At 44.4% G+C, this 24,001-nt stretch overlaps 3 protein-coding genes across 4 annotated transcripts; 1 reads left to right on the top strand and 2 right to left on the bottom strand.

Moving 5' to 3' along the window:
* Nucleotides 1-123: 123 nt before the first annotated feature.
* On the bottom strand, nt 124-17,119 carry LOC311019795 (bridge-like lipid transfer protein family member 2). 2 transcript variants are annotated; one of them, XM_084019382.1, is made up of 40 exons: nt 16,880-17,119; nt 16,177-16,309; nt 15,555-15,681; nt 15,159-15,208; nt 14,917-15,058; nt 14,712-14,830; nt 14,570-14,630; nt 14,311-14,494; nt 13,578-13,701; nt 13,355-13,479; nt 13,189-13,256; nt 12,972-13,108; nt 12,308-12,426; nt 11,584-11,768; nt 11,214-11,496; nt 10,722-10,927; nt 9,602-10,646; nt 9,325-9,516; nt 8,732-8,934; nt 8,513-8,631; nt 8,201-8,424; nt 7,246-7,436; nt 7,064-7,163; nt 6,772-6,971; nt 6,392-6,689; nt 6,162-6,319; nt 5,720-5,926; nt 5,528-5,627; nt 5,253-5,435; nt 5,052-5,173; nt 4,816-4,971; nt 4,620-4,741; nt 3,985-4,165; nt 3,806-3,892; nt 2,689-2,799; nt 2,457-2,592; nt 2,116-2,240; nt 1,924-2,025; nt 1,333-1,467; nt 124-1,242 (listed from the first exon to the last, which is right to left on the bottom strand). In XM_084019382.1, exons 2-40 carry the CDS (start codon nt 16,245-16,247, stop codon nt 1,057-1,059), a joined length of 6,684 nt encoding a protein of 2,227 aa, XP_083875508.1. In that variant the 5' UTR covers nt 16,248-16,309; nt 16,880-17,119; the 3' UTR covers nt 124-1,056. The 2 variants fall into 2 exon arrangements, with proteins under 2 accessions (XP_083875508.1, XP_083875507.1); XM_084019381.1 differs by having other exon boundaries at nt 16,177-16,312.
* A 130-nt stretch (nt 17,120-17,249) lies between these two features.
* On the bottom strand, nt 17,250-20,309 carry glod4 (glyoxalase domain containing 4). The gene is made up of 9 exons (XM_084019384.1): nt 20,152-20,309; nt 19,960-20,009; nt 19,749-19,869; nt 19,516-19,660; nt 18,761-18,897; nt 18,574-18,660; nt 18,378-18,491; nt 18,205-18,291; nt 17,250-18,088 (listed from the first exon to the last, which is right to left on the bottom strand). Exons 1-9 carry the CDS (start codon nt 20,239-20,241, stop codon nt 18,023-18,025), a joined length of 897 nt encoding a protein of 298 aa, XP_083875510.1. The 5' UTR covers nt 20,242-20,309; the 3' UTR covers nt 17,250-18,022.
* A 479-nt stretch (nt 20,310-20,788) lies between these two features.
* mrm3a (mitochondrial rRNA methyltransferase 3a) lies at nt 20,789-23,369 on the top strand. Its single transcript, XM_084019383.1, has 4 exons — nt 20,789-21,167; nt 21,928-22,172; nt 22,260-22,421; nt 22,623-23,369. Exons 1-4 carry the CDS (start codon nt 20,794-20,796, stop codon nt 23,204-23,206), a joined length of 1,365 nt encoding a protein of 454 aa, XP_083875509.1. The 5' UTR covers nt 20,789-20,793; the 3' UTR covers nt 23,207-23,369.
* Nucleotides 23,370-24,001: the final 632 nt, after the last annotated feature.

Raw genomic sequence — 24,001 nt, forward strand, 5'->3', positions numbered from 1 at the left:
TGTGTGCGGAGGGAGAAACCGACGCAGAGCTCCATTCCGCTCCAGTTCAGGCTGTCACATTAACGATCGTCCCGCTGCGACTCACAGACCCCTTTACTTTTAAAAACCCACTCACCACCGAGAGGCTGTAACATTTTTAATTTATTGACAAATAGAGAAGAAACGGGGTGAATACATCAGTTTTTTTTGTGATATGGTCCATTTATCAGATTTTTTTTCTTCTATAATAGAAATAATTAGAGGCTTAGCAGCACAGTTGTACAATAAACTCAATAAACAGAAAAAAAAACAACAACCGTGGTTACAAAAATATCAAAATACTTTGCATAAAAAGTGCTTCAGTCATAAAATTACAAAACACACTCAGCGATTAGATTTCTTTTGCCACAAAACCATCAAGCTAACTGCGACATGATATGACAGTGAAATGTTTTTTGTTGATATATTGCACTGAGGGACAGTTTAACAGCGAGGAGGGGAATATAAAATCTTTGTGGGAGAAAAAAGAAGGCCTTCCTGTCAGAGACACTCATACAGCCGTTTAGAACATCCGTCATAATAAAACATACTGATATTTATTTATGGCATTTCAAAAGAATCTTGATAGAACATATACTGATATTTATTTTTATGGAATTCCTTTTGTTAAGTGGCTTCCGGTTCCTCGCTTCTAGCAGACATACAGAGTTCCCGAGCCAGCAGGAAAAGCTGCTCTCAAGACTCGGAGGAGGAAACAGAAAAAAAACGCTGACACAGTTAAATCTTCCTCGCTACATACAAGCGGAGCGCAAGTGGTCATCATTTTTAAACAATCATGTTTAATGGCACCCTGGTAAACCCTGGAGCTGTTTAAATAATTTAATGTATTCTCCTGTTTTGGCCTCGTCTTTATCTAATTTCAGCAGGCTGATACGTTACAGTAAAGTACTTCAAACTAAACCGTCTCCCCTTTTCATCGTGACTCACAAAGCCAGACTGATGTTGGCGGTTTCCCCTGATCCTCGTACCGAGGAGGACCCGAGTCCAGCTCTGACTCTAAACCCCGTGTGAGCTGCTTCACTTGCGGCGGCTGAAGATGCTCTTCTTGCCGGAGCTCTTGTCGGAGCTGCTGAGGCCGATGAGGAGGCGGGCCTTCTCGTCTTCCTCCTGCTGCTGCAGGCTGTTGTCCGTCTTCCCCTCGGACGTCTTCCCCCGCAGGTCGGAGCCCGCCGCCGGCTTCAGACGCAGCTTCTCCTTGATCATCTGGGCAAAAACGGGAAAAAGAAAGGAGCTCATGAATACAGAACTGTTCTCCTCCTGCGGTGAATATCTGCTGAGTCGTAGGTTGGTCACCTGCGCTACGAGAGCTTTCCGGCTGTCCCTTTTCACAGCCATCGCAAAGTCCAGCCACGTCCAGGTATTGTTGTGGTATTCCAAACAGGGCAGGACCAGGTTCAGGTCCTTCCAGTCCACGCTGCTCTTTTCTCCCTAAATGGAACCAAACGTGTTCAACATCCGCAAAAAGTGGATTAAAACATCAATCATTTATGGGGTTTTTTGGCCTTTTGAGCATCAGACACAAACATGTTAGCAAATGCGCTTATTTTTTTATCATTTATTGTGTTTTTCTACTTATTCTTAATTGCACACCAACCCTTTCAGTTCATTATACTATCCACTTGCTCATACAATATATGAGAAAACAAATAAAACCTTAACATCTTATTCAGTTTTATCGACTGTAGAGTTTAAACATTCACGCAAATCCGAAGGGCTAAAATCCAAAATATAAATATTAATAGAGAAAGTGCCAGGAAGCCATGAACAGGATGATTTAGTTTTACATGTAAGCCCTTATATGTATTTTAAGATATCGATATACTTCTCAGTCTTATTTCTATTAAAGCTCATTCTCATTAATAATTCAAGTATTAGAGGAAGTACCTTATAGCTGACACACAGGGGCACTTGGGGAATCTTGATGTAGATGAAGGAGTTGTTCATGGCGGCTCGTTCCTTCATCTTATCGATGTCATCGACCGGATGCTGACGCAAATAAGAAAAAATCACATGCAGTTACATTTATTCATTATTCTTCTACCTGCGACCACGGAGCGAATCGGAAAGCACGGATACCTCCGGAGGCTTCCTGAACGACCTCCTGACCCCCGTGGTACGGTTCAGTCCCTGGGCGACACCTTTGCTGGGGCCCATAGCACCCATGGTGTCCTCTGACGACTGGCGAGGCTTGACAGGGATACCTGTGACACGGAGCAGACGGGGACATCAGCACGGTGACCTCTGGGTGACCCTGCACCCTACACCTGAGTCTCTCTCACAAGAACGTGTACCTGAAGGTCACATCCAACGTGACTCAGCATTTTAACAGCAGAGAGGGAAGACTAACATTGGATACGGTTATTGACGAGTCAGCCGGTGTAGATTACAGGCTGGTGACCTCACAGATAGAAACACACCTGTAGTGACCAGTCTGAACTTGTCTTCCTCATCGGTGACCTCCTCCTCTTCAACGTTTCGTCCGGGGAAGAAAAATCCCATCATCCTCTTGAAGAACTGGTACATCAGCTGGATGGTGAGAGGCACAACGTTCACCTGGCGACGGGAAACGATTCAGAAGATGAAAACACAGGAACAGGAACACGTACGTACGTGTGTGTGTGTGTACGTGTGTGTGTGATGTTACTTCACCTCAAAGTGTTCCTTAACGGAGATTCCTCCCACAGGGGGGCGCACTTTACTGAAGATACGCAGGGCAAACTGGCGTACGGACTGGCAGTTACTCTGAGGACGGAGCACGACCTGTAAAGGAGTTAACGTCACGTCACAAAACATAAAAGCTTACTTTACAGCACATGTGATGAAGATGTGAACACAAGGACGACGAGTGGAAATGAGATGATCCTCGGTAGGGACGGGATGATACAGGGCGCTTTAAAAAACACAATACGTCGATGATGAATGTTTATTATCAGGATAATCATAGATATCGGCTAGCTGTTACCATGGTGAAGTGGAAACTAGAGCTTGATACAGGAAAAAATAATGTTATTTATGGGAGAATGTATGATTTATGATCATCTTATTGAAGATACATTCAGTGTTTTTGACTAAAAAGGATGTTGACTAAAAAAAAACAGATGTGTCTTATCTGTGCAATTAAAATATTTGTTTCTTCACAAATTGTGAAGTGACTCCAGTATGTTTTTAGGCATATTTTCATGATGAACAGGATAATGGTGATGTGGAGTTTTCATATGGTCGCATGCCGAGTTCTTGGTCACACGTGCATCGATGAATCCTGAAGTCGAGCTGAAACTAGAATCAAGCTTCTGTGTGGCGACGCGTTACGTAACGCCGGGATGAATCGGATTAGATGGTTCAAAGGATTAGCTCACGACTTTCTCCAGCTCTACGCCACTAAAAGTTGCATATCGATGGCTGGGTGTCATTATATTATTGGTTGGAATGAGCTAATCAAAGCGATATTGGATTTTGAAATGTATTTCATTTGTATATTTATTTGTAATAAACAGGAGCCAACATGACCAGGGATGTGACGTTAAATGATTCCCTTTCAGCTCGACTTGTGCATGCAGCACTGAACATGAATCATAAGAGCGATGCCATCTGGACAAACAAGATGGAGGGAACACAGTCTTTCCACATACGTACCCTCACACGCTGCACAGAGGAGACCAGGCAGAGTCAGAAATATCACATATTGTTTTTGGAAAATACATGTTGACAACTTCTCTCAGTGCATGTTTGTTGTATATAACGTGTAAACGATGAGAGGGGAACGCACCTTGTACGCTGCGTTGGGCAGCAGGTTGTTCATGGTGAACCAGCCCAACTCCAACAGATGTTCTGCCGTGTCGTCAGACTTGTTCAGCTGTGGGAAGAAAGGAAATAAGATGTGTTGTAACTATATATTCCTACAGAGAAGGGTTAATAAGAGCTGCAGAGGGATGTCACAGTGCTCACCTTACTGTACATAAACCTCTGCAGCTCCAGCTCAGCGATGCCCAGCTGGCCGTCCTCCTCCGTCAAACACCAGCGGGCCTGAGCGAAGTAGATCTCCGTCCTCCTCACCACGCTCACGTCCTCCGGCGGCTTACGCAGCTCCAGCTTGTTCGCCCGCTGCAGCTGGAAGTCCTTAAAACATCTGACAGACGGACAACGTAGAGCTCAGTGATGCACCGACGGCGATACGGGTTTCTGGTCCGATACGAGTAAAACTACTCTGATCGGAGAAGGAACACTACACACGATGCTCAGGAACACTTAAAGATGGACTGACATTTAAGGTGGACCAGTGCTATTCTCCTTTAAGTGACAAGCTGCTTCTCCAAATCTTGCTTAGCTTTTTAATTGCATTCATTTGTATTGCTTTACCTGCTCTGCGTCAGAAATGTAAAGTGCAATACAAATAAAATGTATTATGATTATTACTTTTTTATCTTATCTGTTTAACCTTTCTATCAGTTAATTATTAACTACCACACACTTTGCTGTTTGCAACATGAAAACACAATGTTGAATATTAAAATGTAACAGCATTATGTTGTATTTTTAATTCGTCAGTCAGAAAGTAATTATGTGATGAAAGTGAAGAGAACCTGATGAGAATGTTGAGCTCTTCACTCTTCATCTGCATGTCGTTCTTCTCCTGGTTCAGCTGGTTTTGCAGTCTCGTGTTGATCTCCATCAGCTCATCGCCGTACAGTTCCTCGCACTGCGCCTGCGATTTCAGGAAATAACCATGATTAGTTTGGCCCCAGATAAACTCTCCGTTTAAAAACCCTGACGACTCACCCTGATGTTGGAGTAAATCTGTTTCTCGAGGCGTCTGATCAGGGCGAGGTGCTGCCTGACGGCCTCCTGGAGGTGCAGAATGCTGCTGCGCTGCTCTTCGGGGTTACTGGAGATTTCCAGCTGGAAACGCACACGCTGCTTTTTCTCACTGTGTTCCTGAAGACAACAAACAGGATAAGCAAAAGGTGAAACATTGCTAAGGAAATGATTCAGGATCCCTGGATCTTCAGGCCTACCTTGCGTCTGGGCTCCACGTGTAACAACAAGTTGTTGACGATGTCCAGGATCATGGCGTACTGAACAGGATTGGTGGAAATCTCCAGATCGTGGTGGATGAGGGTGAAGGTGTCCACGGCTCCTGTTAATCAACATGATAAAAAGCTTTAAAAGCTGCCTCTTTAACAAGCACCCCACATGCATTCCTCCTCCAGACATACCGGCCTGTTTCTTCAGCAGGTCCTCCTTCTCGTGGTTATTCCTCAGCTCCGGCGGTTTGATCTGCGTGGCCACCTCTGGGTTGATGTCGTGACTGTAGCTGATGTAGTGCATCCGGCAGCTACAGCGCGAGATGATGCGCTGAACCTGCTGAGCCTCGTTCACCTGGGCCGGCTGGTTCCAGTCTAAACACACGCAGGGAGAAAAGAAAACTCAGAGGCAGGTTTCCCACGTGGTAAAGGAAGAACAACCCTGCGTTATTAGAGAAGTAATTTACCCGTCGTGGTGCTAACCATTCCTCCCACAGCCTGGCCGCTCTCCATCAGCTCCAGCACCGAGTCAAGGTGACGCTGCCTGTGCTCCTCGATGTTTTTCACCTAAACACAACAGGTTCAGTTTCCTATAAAGTACTTTCCTAACGCCTTTTTATGCCTCTTCCGGCCTGCTGTGACTACGGAGCTGCAATTACCTCCAACCACAACTGCCTGTCCTCTTGCTCGGACGGGTTGGGCTCCATGGTGGCGAAGTACTGCATGCCATCCAGCAGACAGGTCCAGGTGGTTTTCTGCTTCAGGGTGTCGTTGTACCAGGCCGGATGGTGCTCGCACTGGAGCAGCTGAGCCTTCGCTGCAGACACCAACACGCAGCCCGCCGTCTCCGTGCCGCGCAGCATCATCTGGGGGAAAGCAAGGAAGACGGCGATTAGGACATTCGAGGCCAGCGAATCTCAATAAGGAAGAATGGAAACCTTTCAATAAAGAGAATCTCTGGCTCTCCTCATCCCACAACAGTATACATCATCTTCAATTAGAGGTTAAAAGATGGAAAACTACAAGCTTTTTAAATAGACGTCATGCAGGAATTTACATGATCTTGCAAAAACACCAAATAAAAGAAATCAAGGCAGCTACCTGACAGTTGACCAACTCGATAAACCAGTTGCGGTTATAGACATCATCGGTCTGACAGGCTGCGATGCCACACAGCTGGTCGCTGACGCCCGAATCCTCCTCTGAAAACACCACAAACTTGTCCGTCTCCTCGATCAGTTTCTGGAGCATCGATGTTCCTGGAGATAAAGAGAGAGGTTAGTGGGTTTTATGAGGCTTTGGGTTTTTACTTCTCAAGCTAATCTCCTCACCTTCGTGTTGACTCTTTTCTGCTCGACTGAGCGTGGGCGCCACTGGCGTGGTGGGGGCCGTGGTGGGAGAGTAGTTGGACGGCGAGCGTCTGAGCTTCTTGGTCTGAAGCTGAGTGTCGATCCTCAGACCCTTCAACGCTTCAGTGGAGAGATTCCTCTTCAGCACGGACGCCTTCTTATAACCGTCGTACAGCCCGAAGGCTATGTTCCTGTTGGTGGTGGTCCAGGATCCGCGAAGGTCCACCAGGCGCAGTTTGTGAGTGTATGAGGCATTCGTCTCATCCTTCTGGTCCACCTCCTGTTACAAACAAAGAGCTTGATTATGAATTCATCAGCCGGTGAAGAACGGGCTCGTTGTGCATCTCTCTGGGTGTTTTTACCTCCTCCATGCGGTTGCTCTGTCGCTGGTAGCTCAGGGACGACAGGCTGAGCAGGTGAGTCTTCTTCACCTGAGCGTTGGTCTGGTGGTCGGCCGTCTCGTCCCACGTGGAGGCCATCAGGTGAACCGTCACCTGAGAGAGCTCGCTGACCATCTGTGTCACGTTCCATTCAGAGATCAGCCTCCTCATCACAGTGCCGGCTGAAAGACCGTATTAAACACACACATAAAATCCAGCATCTGTATGTATGAATACATTGCTTTTACGATTATATTCCATGTAATGCCTTCACCCTGTGGAATGAGTCTCTGGGCCCCTCGAGTGAAGACGTGGCCTTTGTTGCACTCCACCTGGATGCCTCTCTGCTGGGCGAAGGAGGCCCAGTAATGCACCTGGAGGACACGTGATACATAGAAATATGATTGGTGTAGAGAAATAAAAAAGAAGGTGAAGGAAGCCTAGAAAAACACGTACTTGTAGTTGAGGGAAGGCAGCTGTGTAGGACATCTGTTTGTAATGCTGACCCAGCTTCTTGCGGAGTGGCCTGAGGCTGTGAAAGAGCTTGCCTCTGCAGATGGGTCGAGACACACCCGTCCATGTGGCCCAGAAGTTCTGCATCCAGCGCAGAGTGCTGCTGTACAGCAGGATTCTTGGCTGGGAGGGTTCTGCAAAAGAAAAGGAATATAGTTCTCTACGGCAACATGCATATATGAGACTGGCTTTCAAGCACAGTGTACATCATAAGTAGGTCAAATGTATTTATTTATTTATTTATATCATGGATATATAAGGAAATCATGGAAGTAGGAGTGAACATAGAAGGGCCACATGTTTAAAAAGTGCAATAAACAACACATAGTGAAAAGGCATAAATGACACAATAATTACACATAGTGCGAACATTCAGGGAACCCAAACGGCTGTCTTAACGAGTACGTCTAACGTTTTAAAAGAGTCTACAGGATCAGTGGGATTTACCGACCCTGAGAGGAGGAAATCCAGCAGCAGTAATGCAGCGGTACTGGCAGCGCTCTGTGACACGTGGGGATCACAGACTCCAGGATCTCCAGATTGTCAAACATGACAGTGTTCAGGTTTTAAAAAGAAAATGGGTAAAAGATGGAAAACATACGGCTAATGCCACCTCTGGCGTTGGTGCTCAAAAGCTCTTAAGGCGAGTGCGTGGGACAGACTGAACATTTATGTTGGACTTGAGTGTAAGCAGATGAATAAGGGTGAAGTAGTTCAGCCACATAAGCAGGAGTGTGACCGTGTAAAGCTCCGTAAGGAGGATTTTAAAGTGCTACAGGGAGCCAGTGAAGAGATTTGATTATGGGGGTAATGTGAGACCTAGAGAGAAGTCTGGCAGCAGCATCCTGGATCACCTGTAGACCTGTAGGTTTAGCTCATCTAGCAGAGCTGCACATACCTGTGCCACAATGCTGATTAAGGTCCATGGTGATGGAGAGGTTGAGGTTCTCGGAGCGAAAGGCCCTGTAGGAGTCATGAGGTTGTCCCGAAGTCACGTCTGCAACATTCTCCGCACAGCAGAGCATTACAGCGTGGTGGTCATGGGGGTTGCCATGGCAAAGCCACTGGAGGTCAAGGGTCATACACAGGTTGGGCAGGTGTAGAAAACAGATATCATCATATCTGGTATGGAGGGGAAAAAAAGAGCAACTTGTTTTACTGGAGGATTACGTTAAAAATTAATTTAACAGCTGTTAATACTTCCACTTACTTTGACGCCGTCCTGACATTGACATCCAAATCTCCTTTAAAAACAAAATGGCCCGGGTGCCAGTCGAAATTCAGCGTGTTCCACTCCCAGTGAAGGTTTTCTGTAGTGTTGTAAGGGTCCTGTCAGAATGCAAGAGTCCTCTTTGTATTAGATAATGCGATTCGTTTTTATTTTGCATCACAGCAACAGACACTCCTCAAGAAGAGGAAGTGGTTTTACCTCCGTAGCCAGCTGGTGAAGATTGGCCTGCTCGATGTCCATAACCCAGCGGCCATGCAGGAGGAGACGACTTTTGTCCCACCAGGCCAGAAGAGGCGAGGGATCCACTGTGGGTTTGGTCAGCAGGTCGACGGACTGGCCAATCAGAGTCCAGGCAGGGTCCCAACACGGCCCCCACACAATAGTGTACAGAGAGATGCTCGCTGCACAAAAGACAACAACCAGAGATATTGTATTTGTCATATTGTATCATATTTATTATGACTCACCAGCAGATTGATTATTAATAACAACTGTATGCCTTAATTTCAGGAATCAAAAATCATTGTACTTCACTTTTGCACATGAATGATATGAATGAATACTGCTTTTCTAATGCAGGGACAACATTCAATCAAACTTTATACTTTTCTCTCCATTATTTGGCCTCAACATTTTACAAGATGTACGACATCCGAAGGGTTTCTCTCTTCCTTTGTCTCTGCAGGTGCTTATACTTTAAACTTTTGGTCACATAAATGGAGACTGTATATTCAAAAAGCTGCGACCAGGCAGACACACTGATCATGACGCCATGATTTCCTGCTACTCACATTTAAAATCGTAGTAGAACTTGAGCGGTGGCATGTTCCTGTGGACCGTCACATCTCCCCATGGCGGATCAAGCGGCACGATCTCTTTGCGATGAGCCCTGGCCTGTCCATCGTGCTCCGTCCCGATCAGACGCCCCGACAGCTCCCAGTCCCGGATCTCAAACAGGTAGCGGGGGTAATCCCGGATTCTCACTGGCACAGCGGGAAAGAGAGGAGAGGCATGCATTACTTTTAATGACACGTTATTTACCATTTAGTCTGCAGCTCATCTTCTTACCCAGAAACGCAGCCAGTTTAAACTTGACGGCACGGCACCACTGGACCACCAGAGGGAGTCCGTCTCTGGGGAAGGGACTGATCCCGTCGATGTCCCTCAGCTGCTCCCTCACCCTCTCCGGCCCGTGAAAACACTGGTCAGCCAGGGCTACCAGCTCCAGGTCTGACACGGTCCAGGTCAGCAGAGACTTCCTCATGGGGGTGTTGGCGTAGAGGCGGCGTGAGCGCTGGATGTAGATCTCGATGTGCTTCTTCTCCAGTGAACTATACAGCTCTTCTATCTTTCTGGCGGGGAGAAGTTCCCCGTGCTGCTTACGCAAATCTGCCACCTTCTTATCCAGAAGTTGAAGACGCTTGGCGCTTTCCTTGCTCTCGTCCTTCATCAGCTCGTAGTTGTCTCGCAGCTTGATTTCAAATACGTCGTCCAGGAAGACGAAAGAGAACTGGCTGATTTTGAAGACGAGGTCGGGAGGCAGACGCTGCACGGCGGCGGCGGCTTCGCTCGGGGAGCGATGCAGAGTCTTCAGCCACTTCTGCACGCTAATGGTCATATCGAAGGTGTTTGAGAAGTCGTACTGGTAGGGGAACTCCACGGCCATAGAGGGGCAAGTGAGGACCCAGACACGGTTGTGAGGAGTGGTGAGGAAGGGGAAGGCGTCTCTGTGCAGCTGCATCTCGCTTTGCATTTCCACGTCTAGATCTTTAAAGGTGACGATGTTGTGGCCGTCGAAGTTGAAGATCACGGAGGGAGAGCGTATGTGCATGGAGCCGTCGTGCTTGGAGACGGTGAGGGCCTCCGTGTGCAGGAGGATGTAGTTCTGCTCACTAACGTGGGCGGTCAAACGTGTGCAGCCCAGGTCAACACGCACACACAGCCCTCTGCTCTGGCCCGAAACGGCCTCACCCTCCGTGGGTTCGACCGGAGCGTCGTCTTCTTTCTCTCCGCGAAGCATACGCCAACACGCCTGACCCTCCGTCACGTGCTGATATAAGACCATGTGGTCGGGCGGCGTCCATTCGACGGTGAGCTCCTCTTCACCTTGAATCTGACAAAAGACACAAAATATGAATTCTGCCACCGTTTCAGTCCAGTGAAATGACACGGATGGAGACCGGATTACCTGTAAGGTGTGGGTGGTGATGTGGTAAGAAAAGGCTATCTTGGTGAGTTTGAGCACAGGGTCGGGGGTTTGGGAGGCGGGGCAACACGACTCCATGCTCTCGGTGAGCGCTTTGATCGCCGACAAGCTGACGCCTTGAAGAGACACCGTGGAGCTCTCGGCAGAGCTGTGGACTCCGACGGTGTCCATCCGCAAAGACACGGCTCCTAAAGGAAAACACGGGAAAAGAGAAGATAATAAGGTGATGATGGACTGAAGAGTGAGAGTTTCGTGTATGCTGCACGAGTCAAAATACTTCCTTCAATCATGATCTAACTACTAATAATTTGAGCTCCAGAAGAAGTTAGATCTATTTGCTTAATTGTAAATGTAGATAAAAACAGAAGAATCAGGACTCGACTATGAGTTACACTATAAATAAATCCTTAACATTAATGTTTACGTCCTACGCCGTGAATCAGCAACACGCTTCCGTATTCTGAAATAACTCACCTGCGAGGTTAGACAGTGTGAACACATTAACGTCCTCCAGACAACAGTCCAGTTTGAACAGCAGCTGCGACGAGAGGACGGTTTCGTCCCCGGATGGAGAGACTGAAGCCACGTCCGGCAGCTGCGACGCTGCACGACGAGGGACACAGATGACGGACAGCAGGCGAGACAGACACAGTGCACAGGTCTCCGAGAGCTCCACTTGAAGCCCTTTCAGGCTGGACTCCACGCTCAGACTCGGAGAGTGGCTGCTCGACTCCTCCAGGGGTCGGTTGAAGCTCCCCTGCAGGAATGGGATTAAAAGTACGTGAACATTGAGGTGAACAAATCCTGTAATTTATGACGCGCTCCACATGATTTCTGCTCCTACCTGAAGACTGAGCGAGTCTAAAATGAGTGCCTCTCCCCACACATGTTTACCAGCTGGGTGGGGTGCCTGTTGGATGTGAGACCCCTGACCCACCCTCCACCAGAAGTTTTCCAGGGACAGCGAGGCACGCCGGTGCACAGTCTGGGTTTCTGTGTCAACTTTGATGTCAAGAAGATGCCGCAGTTCTGCAGATACAAGAAAGTGCAGGTCATCGTAAAACATTCATTTTTAAAAAAAATATATATTTTACACTAATTTTGAAGACTTTCCCTGTTGGTTAGGACGTTTTGAGTCAATGAAGCATAATGTATTATATTGTATGCCATCTGTGTGTGACTGTAACATAAAAACGGCAAGTTAATGAGGAGATTAATTCAAACTTGCTGCAGGATAGAGATGTAAGTTGTTTTCCAAACACAAAAAAGCCATTCATAGTTAAGATGGATATAAAAGGGGAACAAGTTAATGTGTAACATTTAAAGGGCACTTTAGGAAAAGACCTTATCTAATCTTTGCCATGTTTGGAGAAAGATTGAGCCTAAAGTTGTTTACAGGATTAAAACCACTGAGATTTCCTGAAGGAAAATGTGTCGTTAACAACAGATGTAAAGTAATGACATCGCTGCTGACCACAGGTCGCTGAGGCTAGACTTTAAACACAACAACGCCCTCTTTGAGCTTTGTAGCAACATCATATGGCGTTCAGCCGCCCTGTTCTCCGTACCCGAGCTGGCAGAGAGGAAGCCGAGGGCGAAAGGCGTCGTGTCTCCCAGCTGAACGGACACGTTGACGTTGTTCACGCAGGAGGCGATCATCACGGGAGCGTCCAGGTGAGGGAGGCGCCTGAGGAAGAGGAGGGTGGGCAAATAATCTAACGGGCTACACAATAAGGTAATGGAACAACACAATACAGAATGAATGATGCGCAAACACACACATGGGTAAGAAAGAGAAGACAGTGAAAAGGTGTTAGATTATTATTCACATACAGAAGACGAATCCAATCATAAACTCTTAGAAATGTTACAGAGATGGGATGATAGAGGATTATATCGTGGATCGAAGTAGAAAACACTCACAATAAGGTCACAGAAAATACCTGGTTATAATCTCCTGGGTTCCTACACCTTTTCCAAAGTCAAATTCAAGCACTTTTCAAGCATTTCAAGGTGCATTTCAATGCTTTTCCAGCTGTGGTAAACTACATATTTGTATCCAATAGAATCCTCATTTTCAGTCTACTTATTATTGCACTTGTTCAATTGTTAAAATTCAAGTGTTTTCAAGGATTTCCAGCACCTGTACGACCTGAATATCTCCCCAACCTCAGTATTAATTGCCATTAAGCAATCGAAGCCCTTGATTTCTCCCTTTTTTTGCCGACTTGCCTTTTTCTATGTGTTGCCTTCCTGTGGATGAGCTGCTCCCACGGAAACAGATTCAGCCAATGGGAGAACTCCTGGTGACGGTAGTGGATGATGCAAGTGTTGACCGTGAACGACCCCGAGATGTCAACGGATGTAACCTAAATGTTAAAAACATGAAGTCAAAATAACATCCAATATGAGGCAGGGATTTGTCAACCCATCAAGCATCCCTCCTCACCTGCAGCGCCGTCTTCAGCGTGTTCACGCAAAGGATTCTCTGTCTACTTTGTGAGAGGAGAAGTCCATCTGCCAGTTAAAAACAAATGTAAATGTGTGATTCAGAGCGTTTTCATTCATGCGACTTTCTCTCTGCGGTTGCGTCTGGCACCCAGCTGTCCGCTAACCTTCTAGAAGGAGCTCCAGGCTGCTCTGGGGAAAGCTCAGCTCCGGAGTGAAGCTTTTAAGGGGAAGCTGCTCATCATCGCGTCCATAGCAGACTTTTAAAGACTTGAGAGTCCAGTTCAGGTGTCTGTGCAGATGTACGATGGTTAAATCAATAACAGGGGAGGATTGTGCAAAACAACAATATGCAGTCGATGGTAAAAAAAAAAAAAAATGCTGACTCACCTTTTCTGGCTGTGCATGGACAGGGTTACGTTTGTGTTATCGAATTCCACGTTGACCTTGTTGGGAACCAGCCGGTGAAACCGTTCCACCGCCTCGGTCTGGATGAACTCGGTGTTTTCACTCTCTGAAAAGAAGCAGTATTTATACAATTAAATCACAATATCACGTATGAAACTTTCAGAAATGTTGAATCTGCTACAGCTAAATAATCTGTTAAGAAAAGAAAATGAGAACATTGAATAAAGCCTTTAGAAAAAGCATGAAATGAATACAATCACATTCTGATTTAATAATGTTTTTGGACATTGTGCATATTAGGTGTGGGATGAAAATTGTCTGATGGTCTATTAAATAGTTTTGCATGGAAACTTCAACTTCCGTGCAACTGTGACTCTAAACTCTAGTGTCATTTCCTGGGTAGGTCAAACTTGATCTATTCATGATAAACCATGTAGACATTTCAAGCACCTACAGAGGTCAACAAAGCTCTATCATGTGACCTTGTTTTCTTTCTGGTTAGCAGAGCAGCTAAAATTATCACAGACAACAGTAGACCTCCAAGCATTTTAGAATACGCAGACGCTGATAGTGAACTATTAGTGCGGTCACGGTTAACATTCTACAAAATAATAATAAATAGACTATCTGTGATGTAAATACATGTTATACAACCCCCCCCCCCCCCACTAACACAATAAAGCAGCTTCCCAGATGTGAGCTATACTTTGCTCACCAGATGCTTCCTGAATGCTCTTTTTGGGAGACGGGGGCAGCAGGAGTTGGCTAAGAAACAGTCCCTCGTGGAGCTCTGCAATAAGTGTCCTCACATTCAGGGACAGACAACCCGGTTTCATCTCCGGGAGGCTCATATCTCCAGACAGCAGCAGGCTCAGGGCCACTTCAGCCAGACATATATCCTGGAGCGGAGAGCACGTCGGTCACACAAACACAATCACAAGTTCCTATTTCTGGGGAAAATAGAGGAAACTTACCAACTGACTGCTTTTGAGCACTTTACTGCTGAGCTGCCCGACTGAGAAGTCCCACGCCAGCCTGTAATCACGGTTAAAATAAGGGAATGAATAATTCATTTTCTGTTAAATTTAATAGAGAAATAACAGTGTGAACTGTTACCTTTTGCTCTGGTGGTCCAGTAACAAGGTGATGCCGGCGACCGTCATGTGCCACAGAGACTCCGACAGCGCCACGTTCAGGACCATCACGTTGACCGAGCTGATGTGGAACGACAGCAGCTAAAAAATACATTTAAAAAAACACAAGATAAGAAGAAGTGATACGCTGTCTATTAATCTTTTCGTTCATAAAAAAGGCTCTGTACTTGTGACAGAAAGCGTAGTGTCGTAGGGCTGATTGAAATCTTCCCGGGCTTTTTCACATCGCTCTTCTTCACTAAAGGTCTGAGCGGCGCTTGCAGGTCGAACCTGACTCTGGTTTCGCCGACACACAGCGCCAAGTATCTCCTGAAACACACACACACAGGCCGCAACCGTCTCAAATAACATAATACTTTCACATTTCTCAAATCTAGAACTGATTTGCTGTAATGTAAAAACAACTTACGGCAAATCCTGGTTCAGAAATTTGCTTGAAATCCATATTCGGTCAATTTCCTGTCATAAAGAGATTCAAGATTCAAAAGGGTTTATTATGATATGCACAGTGAAGAAACGTGTTTCCTTTGGTGTCCACAGAATGCCCAACAATTAAACATCTAAGTATAAGAAAATAGATAAATAGTACAAAAACAAAGTAATTAAAAGGCAGTGTGTGACACACGAATAAAACGACAATAAAACAGAGCAAATGTTAATGTAAACTGTAGTCCCTGATTGAAGAGAGTTGCTGTTATGATGTAATAAGTCAAGTAAGAAGCACCCTCGGGGGCCAAAACATGCACCCCTGAAATGTGAGCAAGCCGTACGAGATAAATGTCATGTAAACACAGCGGTGTCTTACCAGAGTATGCTGGGGGTGAAACTGGATACTGACTCCTTGGACAGAAAACAGCCCGACTGACTTGATCTTCAGATCGGCGTTCAGAGCCGTCTGGAAGAATCGCACAGCCAGCGTGCATGTGAGCCACCTGGACGACACAAAAAGCAGAAATATTTAGATTTTTTTATGTTTTGTGTGTGTGTTTACATTAGTGGTGTGCGATACTGCAACATGAAGAAGTAAATACAGGGCCAGTATCGCCGATACCAATACTTTTAAATAATAATTAAGGCGCATGCATCATCAAATAGCAAAAATCAGAATGAATTTTCATGATCTTTAAGTGTTTTTTGTGATTTTTACTTTAAATTATTACTTTGTTAAAAGCCGGGACATAATTTGGGCAAAGTTTATATGCAAATAGAAAATATTTTTATTATCAAACATTTTTGTTCAGACTAGAACAGTTACAAAACTACAATACAAACATGAAATACAATTTCTCTTAAATAAACAAAGTGTACAAATTACTCCACAGTATCGGTCTCATTACACTTTTATATGGATCAATATCAATACCAACGTTGGTATCGATATTATCGATATTAGGATCGATCCGCCCACCACTAGTTTACTTTCTCACCTGAAGATGACACATGACAACAGGATGCCGAGCAGCAGAACAAGCAGGAAGCAAAGCAGCAAGAGAGACATCGTGTCCCAAGTCGTTCACACCCAAAACCTCCCGACATGAGTCTGGCTGCTTCTCCCATCAGCTGCTGTCAGCAGAAATAGAAGAAGAAGAAGAAGAAGAAGAAGAAGAAGAAGAAGAAGAAGAAGAAGAAGAAGAAGAAATAATGTACTTTCAGCTCAACACCTCACATTTCAGCTGCCAGTCGTGTGACACGAAACATAAAACACACAATGAATAACTTACACACATTTGCTGTACAAAACCCCACGAACATTAGTTGTTTTCCCCTCTCAGCTAACGGCTTAGCTTCACGATGCTAATTAACTAACCGTTGGTGTAGCTAAACTTTAAAATCACTAAACTGTGTCTGAAAAACGTTAGCTAAACTTAGCCCCTCGGTAACTCCCCATTTAAGTGTCACAACACTGTGTCTGGTCATTGATGGGTGGGTCTCATCATTAGCACACATAGCTAATAATAAAAAAAAACACACGAAATAGTTAAAAGAAGGTTTTGTCGCCGCGTCATCGGCATCAAAAATCTGTGCTAGCGAGCTAACGCTACAGCTAACTCAGCTAGCCTAGCTACACTTAGCGACTATTATAAGCTTTTTAAAGCTTCCAGGTGAATTATGCAAAAAAGGTGAACTTACCCGGACATGTTTCCCGCTGCAACAACGAGCAGTTTTAATGTGACGAGTCAGTAAAGACTCCAGACCAGTAAACACCCGAGTCCGGACTAGACTGGTCCGCCTCCGCTGCTTCTTCTTCTTCTTCTTCTTCAGCCGGGTTGACTAGAGAGGAGCTGGAGCAGCGCCAACTAAACACTCTCCCTCTCACCCACACACACTCACATTAATGTTTAACTATTACACTCACGCATAAAAGCGTTATTCAGCACTTCACACGCGGAAACTAGTCCACAGAAAACACACACACGGCATTGTACACTCCTTTACAAACAGGTGAGGAATTTATTCAAACCACGTGACTGATTATGTACAAACGATAACTCAACCACGTGACAAAACTATTACATACTTAACATTTCAAACAAATGATATTTTGACAATTTTATTTGCTGGACAGTATTAAACAATAAGGCAAGTCCTAGTCATTGTTTTTTTTTTTTAATATATAGTTGTTTTTAAATCATCAAAACAAATAATTATCTTGCAGCCGGCTTGTATTGTTCCACTAATTAAATGCATTAATGTGTAAAATAAGCAGCGCACAGATAATGATCGGTGAAAGGTTTGTTTTGTTTGCCAGTTTGTTGTCTGTTTGAATTGTTTTTTGTTTTTGTGTAAAGCATCCTTGGGTGTCTTGAAAGGTGCAATATAAATTAAAGTTATTATTATTATTATTATTATTATTATTATTATTATAAGGTCGCAGACAGCAGAACGTCTTGGGTCATTTTAAGTTAAGTAAATAATAATAGTCTATAATTGTATTTTTCATCTGCTATTGATGCTTTTTTAGTTTGCATTATCCTCTTTTGCTGTATATTTCCCCACTGTGACTAATAAAGAATTATCTTATCTTAAGTTGCAATCAAATAGATTTTTGTTCACCTCTTTGCTTTACAATTTGAGGGGGGGGAGGGCTGTCAATGCAACTGCCCCTCGTGGCATGCATCCAGGGGGGGGAGAAAACATCTCATACTGCCCGCCTCGGGGTAATTGAGTTGTCATTACAATGAGATTTAAACCACAGCTTCCATGTACGGCATCTCGTCTGGTGCAGGAATCGATGGTGCACAATTTTCCAGGCGAAACCCTTTAATTTCCATCTCATGCGGCCGCTTTCTGTCGGTTGTGTTTGGCAAACCACTCGTCACTTTTATCTTCGGCCATAGCCTGAGAAACAAGTTTAAAAAAAGAAGGAGAAAAAAAACAGCACAGTCATGGTGAATACTCAACACATGTTGCGTGTTAAGTCGAGAGAGGAAAGAAATAACTGGAGCGACACCGACCTTATCGAGGAGTTCATTTCCTTTGGGGTCCACCGTGGACAGCTGCCTGAAGGCTTCGTCTCCCACAAAGCAAATTTCATGACAATCCTTAAACAAACATTGTCCAGTTACATCTTTTTGTTTTGTTTTCAAAATGTCTCTTGATTGCAACATCGTGTTGGTTATGCACTCACGGGGTCTGCCAGAATAACCACCTCGACCGTGGCCTTCCCGGGAGTGTCGAGGCTGACTAATGGAGTGAGAATTTTCTGATTTTCCTTCTTCATCAAGGCCTCGAGGTCAGACAGCTGTTGGATGTAATAAGATGAAGATGTAGGTGGTTTTCTTCAGTACAAACACAAGAATGCATTCCATGAAATAGTGTTTTACTTGCTCTCGTGGGCATGAAAATGCGATTCTTCCAAAAGCTGTTCCGTGATCTACTGTCCCGCCGTTATCACGAAGCTCCAGTTTACACTATAAAGTGTATAAAAAAACAAAAAACAAATCAGACTAAAAGACATTCCTGATTTATTAACACACAAAGAAAAACCAAAACAATTATTTCTTGACTCACTTGAGTGTCTGCGAATCCCATCAGCACCGTTTTCTTTTCCTCATTCTTTTCGATCACCTTCATTCCCAGAAGTGTCGTCCAGTAGCGGGTCGATGTCTGGAGGTCTGACACTCCGAGACAAACCTTCTGCACAGGATCTGGGAACAAATCCTCTAAGGTTTATGTGTTGCATGAAAGATGTAGTCTTGTGAAATGTTTCATGTGGGTTGCTGTCATGAAATCCCCATTAAGAAAATTACACACTTTGGGGCTTTAAGATGAAGTTGTGACAGTATGGTTATATTACAATATATAAAGTCTTAATAACTGCAGCCCATAATTATTTTTCATAAATATTACAACTTATGGACTATCAATGAACAATTTACCCAGTGAACAGAAAATATATTAGCTTATAATAATAATAATAATAATAATAATAATGCTTATCATCAAAGTGCTGTAAAACAAGAAGAAGATAAGAGTAAAAACAATAAATTAAAAACAGATAAATAAAGAACAATCCAGAAAAAACATTCACAGTAAAATTACAATAACCCCCCACCCCCAATAAACCACTTATACATTATTACTTTGACCAATTTATTAAAAAGAGATGAGTAATACTACAAATATTTGTAACCAGGCAACATTTTTACTTGATACATTTGATACATGATTATTATTTTTAAATGACACTCTTTTGAGCACTGGATGAACAACAATGATAACTCCTTTTCTTGCAGATTAAAAATAAATAAATAAAGAAGACCCACCACTGGGAGGCTGCTCCTTGTCCAGCAGGTAGAAGGGGTATCCTCCTGGAGCCTGGGTCAGATACAGATCCTCTCCCACCTCAGTCAGAGGCCAGCCCAGACGCTTGGCGTTGCTCACAGCCTGGCTGGACTGCAGAGTGAGACCCTGAAGTATACACACATATATATGAGAATATATCCATTTACACGGCTGTATATCCTTTAATATGTCCTCTGTGAAGAAATTAACCCACCAGGAAGTCATTGCCAAGTTGATACTCTCCCACTCCATAGTTATACGTCAGTTCTGCAACGAAATGGTCCTCTTCTGGGCCAAAGCCGACCATGGTCTTGCTCCATTTCCCGTCGTAGGGGCTGTTGCACACAGGATTAGTGTTAAATCTGTATAAACCTGAGTTATGCAGCTGTGCGAGTACAAAGTTCATCTCATATCTATAACGTTACCCGTTGCACGTTGCTTTACAGCCTTCCTCAAACTCTTCATGACGTAAAATCTACAAAAAAAATAAATAAAAATGAAATAATAAGCATTCATTTTGTGAGGACACATTTATTTAATTAACATAAAACCACTAATTTGACTCATGTGACAGGATTAGCCAACTACGTAGCGAATTAAAAGCTTAGAGAAAGTACCTTCATTCCAAGAACATCTCGGTAAAACGTGGCGGTTTTGCTCCTGTCGCCAACTTTAAAAACAAAATGCAGCGCTCGTCTCAAAGCCATCTCTGTTGACAGGAGTTAAAGATGTCTGTGTTGTGAGAACGAGATCGATGACGAGCAGGCATCGATTAACCTTCCTTGACGATCGAGTTTTCTGTCGTCGATTGGTGGAAACTAAATAAAAAGTGAGAAAAAACGGCAGAAATTAACGATTAGCAAACCAGTATCCCAGATTTTGATGATTAATTAATATTATTTAATAGTTATAGAGAAGAGCAACGACACAACGCAAAATAGAAAGTAATAAACACAAAAAATACGTTCGCCGCCACCCCTATCCATTCAGGTTAATGGTATCACCCAGTCTCGCGAGGTTACAGCATAAGCAGCCGGAATAAAAAGTAAACGAAGAAAAGCAAAGAGAACGTACATTTAAACATTATATGGTAACTGAACGTTGACTTTCTTAACTTTTATTACATTAAACTAAATTAATTATCGATGTTTAAATCTAGTTTTACGGGGTTTTTTTTCTCTACAGCTGGTGGCGCTATGTAGCGACGTTGCTATGGTTACAACGTTCCAACCAACCACAGAAGAAGAAGGGGCAGAAACATGGCGGCGTACATGAGAAGCGTGATATGTCTGGTTTCCATGGAGCGAAGTGTTTTTCTGACGGGGCGAAGCGGCGGTTCGTTCGTGGAGTCTAAGCGGTACGTACGCGGCCTGCGGAGGAAACCCGTCCGGGTGTTTCTGCCCGGAGACGAGACGGAGAAAGCCTCCGAGAATCCGCCGGCGGCGGCGGCGGGGCGTGACGTCAGGAGGCAGAAGGAGGTAAAAGTCACAGCAGCTCCGAGAAAACAACGTCCCGCAGGAGAGTTCATTAAAGCGACGAATAACCTGCAGTCATCCTTTAAACACGCCGTGATAAAGGATCATCATGACGAGCTGCGCTTCGAGAAGGCTTTACCCGGAGATAAACGACTAGCGTGAGTTTATTAATACTTAATAATACATGATTTATATGATATTTATGAGAATATATCCTTCAGATCTTTGGAACAAATTCCTATTGTTATGATACAGTTGATGTACTACATTACTTATAGAAAATGTGGAAATAATGCCTCAAAAAAATAAATATCATATAAAATAGCATCACATTGCATCATATAATTGATTGTTCTCCCACCTCTAAATATAGTGACATTCCTAGTACAGTTTTAAGGTTCCTACACATAACTTCTTCATATTCCTACTCCACTAGTCTACAGCTCATCTGTCTAGCTGGGTATTAAAAACATATTTGATCCTGATTTAAATGTGTTCATAGATGATTTAAAAACAAACAAACCATAAAGCACCAAAAGCTAGAGATTTTATAATCTTGTTTACTCATTCTCTGATTTCAATCAAACGTTTGCCCATTTTAGATTCCATATTATTCTAGAGAAAAAGCTTAGACACAACGTTCTTCTGCTTAATTTAAATAAACTTTTTTTTTTATATTCCTCAAAGTGAGGTATATATAAAAGTATGTTTTCATCCTCTCTGCAACAACCAAACGTTTTGAATGGAGGAGGAGTTTTTAACTGTGATAATACTACTTTCACTCAGGTAAATGTCTTAATTCTGGAACATATTAATAATAAGGTTAAATCCACAGTAGCTCCCTATAATTACTTATGATAATTATATCACATTCACACTGCTTCTGTGCCTCTCTCTCTCCCCTCGTCTGACCTTCAGGAGGTTAGCGAGTGTCGCTCGCTCCAGGACGTTTCGGGAGCACCAGGGTAAGATCCTCCTGGAGGGCCGGCGTCTGATCTGCGACGCCCTGGACGCCGGCGCCAACCCCCAGATGGTCTTCTTCAGCACGGTGGACCGGCTCAGAGAGCTGCCCGCCGACAAGCTGAAACGGGCCACGCTGGTCAAGGTCAAGTTTGAGGACATCAAGATCTGGTCTGACCTCGTGGCCCCCCAAGGGGTGATCGGTGAGGGTTGTTGTTGTTTTGGTTTCATTATGAAGCTCAGGTGCTCTGAGCTGGCGCTGACTCGGATTTCTTCTTCTTCTTCTGCAGCCATATTTTCTCGTCCGGACCCGTCGCGTCTGACCTTCGCTAACAAAGGTCATTCAGTGCCGCTGTCTCTGATCTGTGACAACATCCGAGACCCGGGCAACCTTGGGACCATGCTGCGGTGTGCTGCTGCTGCTGGCTGCCATAATGTCCTCCTCACAAAAGGTATGTTTATCCACTAATAATAATAATAATAATAATACATTTTATTTTGGGCGGAAAAAACCGCAAAACATGGCGATTAAAAAGAGCAAGCAAGAGACAGTAGAGGCACAAACAGTAATACTGTATGTAGAAGAAGTGCTATTAAAGATGTGAGCTTCACCTGAAATGGCTTTGCTTCTGTTTTTTTTTCATCACCTACAGGTTGCGTTGATGCCTGGGAGCCGAAAGTCCTGCGGGCAGCAATGGGCGCCCATTTCCGCCTTCCCATCTACCCCAGCCTGGACTGGGACGACGTGGAGAAACATCTCCCCGAACACGTGACGGTCCACGTGGCCGACAGCAGCGGAGACAACCCGCAAGTCCACGCGTCTCACAAACCCTCCAAAGCCGGAGACCACGGCTGGGTCAGCTCGAGGCCCAACCGCAAAAACAACGCTCTCCACGAGGACTCGGACTCGGACTCGGATTCGGACTCGGACTCGGATCGTGAATACGGTGGACTCTCGCTTCCCAGAGTGGACTCCAGGCTGTACCACGAGAGCTGGGCTCAGAGTCCCGTCGCCATGGTGATCGGCGGAGAGACGCACGGTCTGAGCGTGGAGGCGGTCCAGTTGGCGGAGAAGACCGACGGACGCAGGCTCTTCATCCCCGTGGCTCCGGAGGTGGACAGCTTGAATTCGGCCATGGCCGCCAGCATCCTCCTGTTTGAGGGCAGGAAGCAGCTGTTGAAGCTCATGCAGACGCCGGGGTGGAAGTGGAGATCTGCAGCAGAGAAGTTTTCATGATAGGACTTCTGGTGTGTATTTATCCTGTTTGTTACGACAGTTAATCGCTGAGAGCTCGTCTGGTTGCCAATGACAACGCTTTCAAGGACTACAGACTGAACCAAATTATTTAAATGTACATTCTACAGCCCGTCCTGCTAATAATAAAACACTGCATTTCAGTTAATTCATGTCAATGTGTCTTTTTCCTGTTTCATTATGAATAAATCTCTTGATTATTTGTTTTATCTGTGAAATGAGAGAATCAGTCTGTACATTTGTTGATTATGAGAATTATATTTCCTTTTTCATAATTTTTGGGGGTTATTCTTTTTATTTTTAACTTTAACATGTTGCCAACAAATAAATAAAGTGAAATTCTCTGAAAGTAAAAAGTAATGTTTTTTTTTAAAAAGTGGGTGGGGCTTATCCCCGACCTCCATGCTCCATCATACAAGAAAGGAATTCTGCAGCAAATATTAAACGTACAATAAATCCCATGAGGCTGAAATAACATAAATCTGGAGTTCCTCTGAAGAAAGCCAGACGATGCTCCGCTTCACCCAAACAAAACGCACATTCCTCCCTTTTCTACCTCCTCGAGTTTTAAATAGATGCACCAGACGCATATTCATTCTAAGTCCCAGACTGATGTCCACCCTTTATGCAAATACAACGAGCCACCACACTTCCATCCCACCTGAGCACATTAACAAAGAGGATCTGCATAATGTCTCCCGTAATAAACAACGTTTGCATTTAAAATACATTAACAAAAAGGAAGTGGGGGATATTTTACATATGAGAGCCAGCTTT

This window comes from Eutrigla gurnardus (genome assembly GCF_963514095.1).
Source record: "Eutrigla gurnardus genome assembly, chromosome: 10".
NCBI lineage: Eukaryota > Metazoa > Chordata > Actinopteri > Perciformes > Triglidae > Eutrigla > Eutrigla gurnardus.